The sequence below is a fragment of the Microplitis demolitor genome, chromosome 10 (assembly GCF_026212275.2).
Source record: "Microplitis demolitor isolate Queensland-Clemson2020A chromosome 10, iyMicDemo2.1a, whole genome shotgun sequence".
In the NCBI taxonomy this organism is placed as follows: Eukaryota; Metazoa; Arthropoda; class Insecta; order Hymenoptera; family Braconidae; genus Microplitis; species Microplitis demolitor.
In genome coordinates this window covers 9,839,875-9,850,415 of record NC_068554.1, presented here as the reverse complement: position 1 = coordinate 9,850,415, position 10,541 = coordinate 9,839,875, and the positions used below count along the sequence as shown (strand labels likewise).

The window sequence follows — 10,541 nt, the reverse complement described above, 5'->3', positions numbered from 1 at the left end:
CAAACTTTTGAGCACAACTGTTTCATGGATTTGACCAAGTGGGAAATTGGCAACAAATGAAAAAAGTATATTCTATAAAAACTGATTATGCGAAAATAACTGCGCTGTCAATAATCAAAAAGGACAACAACTGAGGACAAAATGTTAGTAATTCAAAAATTTAGGGGCTTCATTGATTTTTGTTAGGATTAAATTACAAATGAAGAGAAAATTAAAAGTCATTACCGGTAATTCCTTTTTGAAGATAAGATTTAGCTACTGAACATCGCGATTCCTCTCCTGATGACAAAAGCCCAGTCCGTTGGCTTGATGCGACAATAAAATTCGCTTTTATCCACGACTTTGCTTCGTTTTGATCTGTCATGCTGATTAATTTTCCAATGCAGGCTAAATAAAATATTCGTACTAATGGCGGAAAACTTTTTAAATCAGATGAATAGAGTCTCATAAAATGAGCTACATCGAGTCGTATATGACAACTAGGTACTTCTGTCTTCATGCATGCATTAGAATATTCTTCAACTGTTTTATAACTTGTAAATGCGGAAACAGTTGCATTTAACAAAGCCTGGCTAGAATCCATCACAACTTCAGATGGCTGCGGAAAGCCGTATTTTAGCCAGTTATTCCAAAAATTCAAAATTGTGACTGTATCATGTGCTTCAGAGACCATTTGCCCGATTGTAAATTGCTGTCCAGCAAAATGAGCAGCGATAATGTATAGAAATAAATTATGGGTTTTAGTTTTATTGCGTTTATCAAATTTACGAAAAATACCTCCTGTAGCATCAATATAAATACAAGTATTTTTATTTTTCGACGCATATTTACAATAAACGTCCCTTTGATGATTCGTCCAATAATGAACACAGACAGGAATTTCAGAGACAAAATGAATCGTTTCGAGATATATTGAAGCATGCATTATAGTAATAGCTGTGATAGGGTCTTCATTATAAAAAAGCGTTGCTTTAAATTCTCCTTTTACTGTACGAAGTGTACTAGCTTTCGGAAGATGTGGTGGTTCTGGATCTTTTGGCTTCATCAATTTATTTGCCAAATTCGAGCGATATTCGTCTGTTGTTTGATTCTGTAAGCTTTCACCAACTTTTTCACGCAGTGGATGACGAAGATATGTTTTTTTACAGTCACCATTTCCCCGAGTAACTTTAAAATCAAAAACCACTTCATCTTCGTTAGTTTGAAACGTTCCTTTAAGTTCACTTGTACAATGACATGAGCCTGTAAATTTTAATATTAAAATAATTATTCAATTACATTTATAATTTTTATTATCACTGCTGATTGTACAACTTGAGTATTTTGATTTACTTAATAATATAATATACAGATCAAAATTTTAAATATAAGAGAAGAAGATAAGAATAATAGTAAAATGATATAATTACCAACGATGGTTCCAGTTTTTTTATTCATAGACACAAAATGACGACGATAATTATAACCACACTTGCGACTAGTTGTTTCCCATATCTTACTTGTCATAAACGCTTGCCATGAACCCGGTTTCAATACATTTTGTTTATAATTCACAACTTTTTTACCACGCTTACGTTTATAAATTTTTTCAGTTATTAGTGCTTCAAATTCAACACGATCTACAGTCAATGTGAATTCAGTGAGTTCTGTGTTTGCTAGTGAATGGCTGACATCAGAATCATCTTCATCGGTAAATACTTGTGATGAATTTCTTGTGGAGTTATTTTCTGAAGTTATACTTATATTTTGGTTAAAAGATGGAATTAATTCAGATCTAATATTATATCGATCACCTGTTACAAATGCATGGATACTATTAGGTTTTATGATAAAATTTAAATCTTGTGAAATTGAATTCCAAATCTCATCGTGCTTTGATACAACACGATTGTCATCTGTAAATATTTTGTTTTTATTAAGCTTCAAGACTTCTTTCAACTTTTCTATGTCCACAGATATTGGTCTACCACGTTTTTTTATCATATTGACAATATATTAGTTTTAATAATTATAATTGATATTAATTATTATCGGCAATAAAAATTAATATTATTATTTTTCAAGAAAATAAATCCAATATGCGGTTAATGATAGTTTACAGATCGTCGTTAATTAATGTCTATAGTAGAGAGAAAAAGTGTAGCCAACACAGTAAATATTTTACGACAATAGATGGCAATAGTCGTTTAATCTCATTACATTCAAATATCATGGATTTTATCGATAAAGCAGATTATTCAAGTTGAAATGGCAGAAAAATGTGTCAAGTAAGGTTGGCAGAAGCGTTCTTATAATATTCAAAACTGCTTAACAGAGTTATGGCCATTACTTGTAAAGTCGTTAAATTTAAATAATTAGTCAAGTAAACTTGATAAATTCTTGAACTTTAAACACATGACAAATTTTTTAAAAATATCTATGTATTTATGAATTCTTATAGTATACATTCATAATTGTTTTACAACTTTTTTTAATTTCAAGATTAATACAGTTATTTTCATACTTGTTTACAATGATTGATTTTTTTTTAATAATCAAAATAAGAAATCAAAATTTTTTTAAATTAATTTCGGGAATAGAATTAAGCTCACAATTTGTGAATGATTGATCAATATTTTTCAGAATATTAAAAATTAGTTTGTAAACACAAGTGTGGAAAAAATATTTTTATTACAATATAAAATATATATATATAAATTTATAACAAAATACTTCGGATAGATTGGAGCATGACAGATCTTTTCACAAAATTTCCAAAAAAAATTTTAACTTCCCGCTAAGAAAATTGATGATTTTCAAAAAAATTCGAGAAACAATTGTTTTCGACCTCATTTCCAAAAATTAAAATTTTATCAGATGTCGACGTTTTAAAGTTCTAGGAAGCTATTCTGACTATTTTCAGAATAATGTCCAAGTGTCTGTATGTGTGTGTGTGTAGATGAGTGAACTCCATAACTTTTTAACTAATAAACCGATTCGGATGGTTTTCGCGGCTATCGAAAGAGCTTGTTGGCCTTTAACTTCCCTCAATATTTCAGATTATTTGATCAAGTAGACTCAAAAATATTTGCGAATCACGGAAAAAAAATGTTAGAAAATCCAAAAGTGCACACCTCAATCGCTCATTTTATTTTTATTAATTACTTTTATCATATATTAATGTATCACTTTTATTATACATTAATGTATTTTTTTGTATCATGAACTTTGATTCAACTTACAAATTATAAATTCGTTATTTTTATTTTTTATTTTCAGTTTAATATTTTTTTACTAACATTTTTTTCTTCAATATCCCGTCTTATGTCTAAGATGTCGCTTTTTTTCAAACATATTGGTACGCTAGTGCTGCCACCAGAAGTTGATAGAGAGAAACAATGAAAAAAATAATAACAACAGTAAAAATAGCGGCTAAACTTTTTTAAATAATCAGTTTTGCGTCGTTAATTAATTATTATCAAATTAAAAGGATTCAGAAAGTTATTTTCATAAGGGTTCTTGTGATAAAAAGTACAAAGACAATAAAAAAAAGTTAGGCCGATTAATGGTGTCTGTCAAGAGTTTTCGTGTTTACAAAATTTCATACGTAACACTTGACAGCACTGGTTTTTTGAGTTAAAATAATTTATTTTAAACGAATAAAATAATGAATGAACTTTATATTGGGTTTAAATTGTTTCTTAATCAATTCTCTCTATGCTAATGTACAATTTTACTTATCTTATTGTAATAAAAATAGTGTAAAAAGATTTTTATGTGAGTAAAGTAGCCGAATAAAAAAAAACCGTTTATTAAGCATTCTCAGCGCTTTCACGCTTGAGGTGTGCAAAAATCTTTTTCTAGTTTTTTTTTTTAATTTCTCAGAAACGACTTAAACGATCGACTTTAAAATCTAATCAGCAATTTTTAGCGGATTTTAATAAAATTTTATACACTTATTTATTGGACGATTACCTTGATCACTTTTATCATGTTCGAAGATGAACTCAATCGGCCGATGAGTTTGAAAGCTGTGGGTATTTAAACTTTTTTTTAATTTTCATAATAATTAATTTTCTGGCTTCATCCTTAAGTATCTTCTAAATCGAAAATGATAACTTAATTCTGTAAAAAGTATCTTAAAATTTGTATAATTAGCTTTAATTTTCACTGTATTACTTGTTTTTTTAAAGATCTTGTCGAACAATTTGATGATTTCGAAAATTTCACAAGAAACTAAAAAAGCTTATTTTTGCAGCTTAGTCCTTCAATAACTTGGGAATGATAAGGCATAATTCATTTCCTTAAAATCCATGCTTTAGCTTACAAAATAAGAATTAATTACACTATTGTATTGACATAAGAAATCTACCATTCCATTCCGCGTTAGGTCGGATGGCTCTTTTTCTTGTTTCAAAGATTATTAATTCTCAGCGAAAAAAATTAGAAAAATAGTGAATTAGATGATTTTACAACTCAATTCATAGGAAATATATTTTTTCTTTTCGCGCGAAGGAACGCGCATTGGTAACGCGATACATTAACACTCGGATCTAAGTCAAAACTCATTAGAATCCTTATTTTGATCGCTTACATTGATTTCTGCCTAAATACAGTTATTTTTTTAACATGATCAGAAAAAAATTTTTAATCACTTGTTCATTAATTATTTTCGATTATTAAATTCTCCAACTTGAACATGTGACTTAACTGGTGTGTCCTTGAAAAGTTCATAAAAAACAATAGCATTCAAAAGCATTTTCAAGTTCAAAAAGCTTAAATACGTGTTCACAACGTTTTTGACTTCTTCGAGCTAAAAAGGAGCGGAAATTTTGGGGCTGACCCGCAAAAGACGTGCTGTTATTTAATTATCTGCATTCGACAAGTAAATTTCGAATACAACAATTGAACTCGTTGCACGCAAAATTACTTTGAATCGCATGCAAATTATCATATAACCCATACAAATGTTGCAGCAAAGGTTAAATTAAGAAAAAGCTACTTCAAGAAGCGAACAGTAAGCACCAAAATAATACTCATATCGCATTCATAATAAAGAGAGTATGTTTGATTCCTACGATGTTATCAAATGCCTATGTAAGTGGTTGAGCATACAAACAAAGTACTTACTGCTTGTAAATCACGACAATGTTTACTTACCATGCAGTTAGCATTGTCATTAAATTAGTCAAACTAGCTGATTTATTCTCGATGGTTTAATCAGCAACAAATCCGTAATTTATTTCGTTAGTTAATTAAAGTTCTGATATATACCTCAAAATAGTCTAACATCATGACAATGTTTACTAAGTATGTAGTCAGCATTATCAGTGCATTAGTCAAACTAGCTGACTTATTCTCAACGGTATCATCAGCAACGAATCAGCAATTTATTTCTTTAGCTGATTGAAGCTCTGATATATACCTCAGAATAGCCTAATATCATGACAATGTTTACTCAGTGTTTAGTCAGCATTGTCAGTGAATTAGTCAAACTAGCTGACTTATTATCAACGGTATGATCAGCAACGAATCAGCAATTTATTTCTTTAGCTGATTAAACCTCTGATATATACCTTAGAATAGTCTAATATCATGACAATGTTTACTCAGTGTTTAGTCAGCATTGTCAGTGCATCAGTCAAACTAGCTGACTTCTTTTCACCGGTATAATCAGCAACAAATCAGCAATTTGTTTCTCTATCCGATTAATCCACTGATGTATACCACAGAATTGTTTAATATTATGACAATGGCTACTTGGCATGTAGTCAGCATTGTCAGTGAATTAGTCAAACTAGCTGACTTATCCTCAACGGTATCATCAGCAACAAATCAGCAATTGTTTCTCTTCTGAACTTATTCAGTACAAGATAATTGTATAACATAAAATTTTATATGTCAACGCCCACTTAAAATGTAGCTGGCATTGTCATCATTTATTCTGACTCGGTCGGAGCAACAAATTTGGTTATAGAGCAACTAATTAGCATCAAAAAAGCTTCAAATTAAGCACCCTGTCAGACTTGGTTGGGCTGACTTGACAATGCCAGTTCTTTCGACGTCTATCAACCTCATAGCTCAGGAGCGAAAAAGGATATACGGACTGTGACAAGTAGGAAGCTCTGATAGCAACGTGCGGAAGGCCGAGGGAGAGCATACGATTGCAGAATGGTCGTGAAGGTGGCTGGGAACCATGCGAGGGCGATGGACAGCGAGGCTCATACCCTCACTCGACGAGTGGCTTAAGTGTAGACATGATGCGGTGGACTTATACCTTGCACAGTTTTTTACGGGGCACGGCCAGTTCGATGAGTATCTGCCCAAAATGGGACGAAAAGTAAGCCCATATTGCGTATGTTGCACGAATAGCATCGACAATGCTGAACATACATTTTTCGAGTGTCACCGGTGGTCAGCTGGTCCTGAAGGAAACTCTGCTGACGATCATGAGAAAGAGGACCGTGTCAAACGAGGTCACTGGGGGAGTGAAGGAAGCAGCATTAATTTTAACGCAGCTTCGGACTCACCACAAAACGTGGAAAGACGCCCGAAGGAGGCTTGCGATCGTGAAGATTAAGGAGCGAGCACGTCTCACTGAGGAGTTGAGACAAAGTGAACAAGTCCGAAAGGAGGCGTCTCAACTAAAGACGGCAAAGACAAAGAAGAAGAAACCTTCACAGAATGAGGGAGAACTCTTCAGTCCACCAAAAGGACCTGAGAGTCTATTGCCCAAGAAAAGACAGCTCTTTACAGTGAGGTCACGGCCGGAGGCAATACTACTCCTGGCAGCAATGAGGCCCAAAAAGGGAAAAACTTGTTATCGTCACCAGAAGAAAGAGAGAGACCAGAAGAAAAAGGAAGAAAGTGAGACCGGCGTACACTCCAAAGAGACTCCGTTCACCACAGTGAAGGGCAAGCGGAAGAAGAGGTAGAGAAAAAAGGCAGAGAATATTGCGAGAGTGGGAAGTGAAGTGACGGGACCAGAACCGAACGGAGAGGATGCAGAAGCAGGGACGCAACGGACCACAGCATCCAAGGAGGCCAAGCTGCTGAAGAGGTGACAACAGGCGCAGGCAGTGTTGATCACACCAGGGGAGGGGGGGGTCGAGATCGTCTGGAGAAGTTTTAAGAGCACTGCGATCAAAACTCTTTCTGGAGGATCTGACAACTAGTGTAAGATCAATGAGGATACCCAGCAAAGGTGGTCTTCTTATTGAGTTCGAGGGATCTATTAAAGATCGCTCTGCTCTCGATTAGAAAATTACCGAGGCGGCTTGTGGAGCCGTTGCAGTGCGCTATGAGCTGACGAGCTCAAAATTAACATCACGAAACCTGATAAATGGGGGGCTTTCCGTGCCTTCATTGAGGCGAGATGCGTAATCGCCACTACTTTAGAGGCCTTGAAAAAGGTCAAAGTGGGATGGCTGGTCTGCAGTATCTGCCGCTGCGAACGGCTTGATCGATGCTTCCGCTGCCATGATCTTGATCGTTCGACCAGATCATGTAAGACTGAAGTTGATCGGTCGAGTCTCTGCTGGCGATGTGGAAAGGCAGACCATCAGGCCAAGACCTGTCCCAATCCAACTTGCTGCCATCTCTGTGTTGTGGTAGGGAACGGGCGATCTTTCGATCACATAATCGGTTCGAGGCGTTCTGAAACTCACAAAAATGGCTGAATTGCTGCAGGCGAATCTACAGCGGTGCAAAACATCGCTGGATCTACTTCTGGCACGGAGACAAGACCGCAGAATAGATATAGTTCTAGATTCAGAACAATACCACTCAGCGCCTGGGCCAAATTGGTTCTGTGACCCCTCGGGATAGCGGCACTTTGGATTCCAGACCTAGGGTCTGTTTCGACCTAATGCTCACGCGGTCCCGCAGTATTAGGTCTGAAGAAGGAAGGGAGTAAGGTTTTTAACCGGTATGACCCCCAAGGATACAGTTATTTACTTACAGTAACACCTAAAGTAATACATCCTTGGGGGAGGAGTCCAGCACACGGAGAGTATTATGCATATGGAGGGCAGAAGTCCTGCTTTCCATATGAATATGGTCCTCTATGGCGCGTAAAAGCATTGTTCCCTCGCCCTCTTCCTAAGAAAAACTACTACTACTACAATGAGCCGTTCTCCGCGTTGCATGTGCGTACCACACAGTCTCAGAGGCCGCAATACTCGTAATATCAAGCACGTCCGCGGGTGGCGGATAGAGTAATGGCTCTTACGATTCCTACTGTCGATATCATCTTTGATGATTGTTCGCGTAAAATACCTAACAGTTTACTTTGCATAAAACGTCTTGACTCATTACCGTCATCGTCATCATCAGACGTATATATGAATTGCGGATTTCTTCTTCTTCTTCTTCTTCTTCTTCTTCTTCTTCTTCTTCTTCTTCTTCTTCTTCTTCTTCTTTGTCAGTAATATAGTTATCATAATATTGTTGAGTTCTTTCAGTCACTAGTGATTCTTCATCTTCAGAATCAAATTTACCAGGATCGTAAGATTCTTCATTATCTTTGAAAAACGAGACGAACGAATCGTCAAAGAAATTAGATAACTTACGCTCACGCTGAACCCCCGTAAAAATTTCTAAAAATTTTCTGTTCCTTTAATTTATGGCATTGGTGTATTGTTCAGCTTGTAAGAGTAAAAGATGGCATAAATACTGTATATATATAGTACGACCTCTGTATGAATACGGTGTAACTAATGTGTATATGAGGTATAACCACCGTATAAATATATTATAACCAACGATTAAATACAGCAAAAATACCGTATCAGTAAAATAAAATCATTATACAAATACAGCATAGCCAGAGTACGAATACGGTACAACCTCACTATAAATATGGTATAACCCATATATAAATTTGGTATCAATACAAAATATTGACGGTATTAGTACGGTAATAAAATTGCAAAAGCATAGTATATGTTTACCGTAGGGATACTGTAAAAATATTTATGCCAAAAAAAGACTGGAGAATACCGTAGAACTTCCGTTATTGCACTTCCACGAGGGATATAGAAATATTTAAATTATCTCGAATATTACAATCAAAAACTTTTTTGCAATTTACAATTTGCGGTAAAACAACGTCATTAATTCGAATATTCGGCTTATAATTTGGCTGAAAAATAATAGATTCTTTGATGTTTCAGCTTCTACGAATTTTCACACCATTGTCAGGATACTATTGATTGTCATCAATTTCAAAATGACCGAATTAAAATCTTATTCTTCGATAACATGATCATTTCCAATTAACTAAGAAGTCGTAAATCTATTGTGTCAATTAAACAATTTTTCATTTTTTTTATTAATGTAATACCTAAAGAGATCGTAGGTTTTCTTTCGTGTGTTTTTACGTACAACTCATAAATTGTTTTATTAATCGAATCTTTTTTGCAGGATATTATTGGAAAATCATCTGTATTCGTTTTATTAACTAATATTTGCTGGCATCCATCGTTAATATTTTTGCTATAATCAACTTTATAATCAGTATTAAATTGTCGATTTACGAATTCTTCACGACTTAGAATCATATTGATGATACACGTGTACAGTGGATCAAATAGTTCAGTAGTTTTTACAACTTTTACTGTTGAAACCCGCGAGTTAATCAGTATAGAAGTTGTTTTACTGGCAGCAATCATTTTTAAATCATGTACACGCAAACTCGATAACTGTTCAAAACGTAAATTTGTGATCACAACTAACATCATAGTGATTGCAGTATCAACGGTAGCACGGGATGTTATTTTATATGAGTTGATTAATTTAAAATTATAAGTGTATTGAAAGATTATTTCGAATAACCTTTTTAAGCCAATTATATCAATATTGTCAGCCAACTCATTCAAAGTAGTACGATTATGTCGGGGAAATCCAAATTTAGAAGCTGATACAGTTAAGAATGGGTTTAATTTACGTATTGTTGAGTATATGATATTGATGTAACTCACAGTTAATTTTTTACCATTTTTATTTGATGCTGTCTGAAGTTTTTTTAATGCCTCGATAATATTTTCGTTATTTAAATCATGAATTTCAATATTTAGCATTTGTAATTTTTTCAAATGCGCTCGGCGAGTATTAATTGTCGAAATACGATATTTCATTACATTCTGGTAAACCAAAATGTTAGAATCAATACATTGGTTAGATGCCAGATCATCAAATAAATTAGGATAAGATTGTCTAGCTACTTTGTCGATTTTTGTCATGATCAGAGTGATTACTGGCGATATACCAAAATTTCAATATCTAAGTCAATCAGTTAGTAGTATTTAAGTCAAAATCGAATTCGATACTAATAAATACAAAACAAAAACATTATATTACTTGCCAATGAGTCATTTAAATAAAATTTCGCTATCAAATACAATATGCATAACAATGAATTCATCGTCTCGAATGTCGAAAAATCGAGTACATAAACCACATCATCGCAATAATCAGGTAACAAACAGTTTCTTTATTTTATGAAAGTTCAAAGTTTCTAAGTACATGCCCCAAATACAGGTACGAACGATCCCTGACAATGA

At 34.1% G+C, this 10,541-nt stretch overlaps 1 protein-coding gene across 1 annotated transcript; it reads right to left on the bottom strand.

Annotated features, from left to right (window-relative positions):
- Positions 1-8,696: 8,696 nt before the first annotated feature.
- Positions 8,697-10,311, bottom strand: Vlf-1b-1 (very late factor 1b-1, bracovirus particle protein). Its single transcript, NM_001414790.1, has one exon. It carries the CDS (start codon positions 10,218-10,220, stop codon positions 9,255-9,257), a length of 966 nt encoding a protein of 321 aa, NP_001401719.1. The 5' UTR covers positions 10,221-10,311; the 3' UTR covers positions 8,697-9,254.
- Between the last annotated feature and the right edge of the window lie 230 nt (positions 10,312-10,541).

Bases quoted from the DNA above. Each gene is read 5' to 3' on its own strand.
- Vlf-1b-1 (NM_001414790.1), bottom strand. From the start codon at position 10,220: ATGACAAAAATCGACAAAGTAGCTAGACAATCTTATCCTAATTTATTT.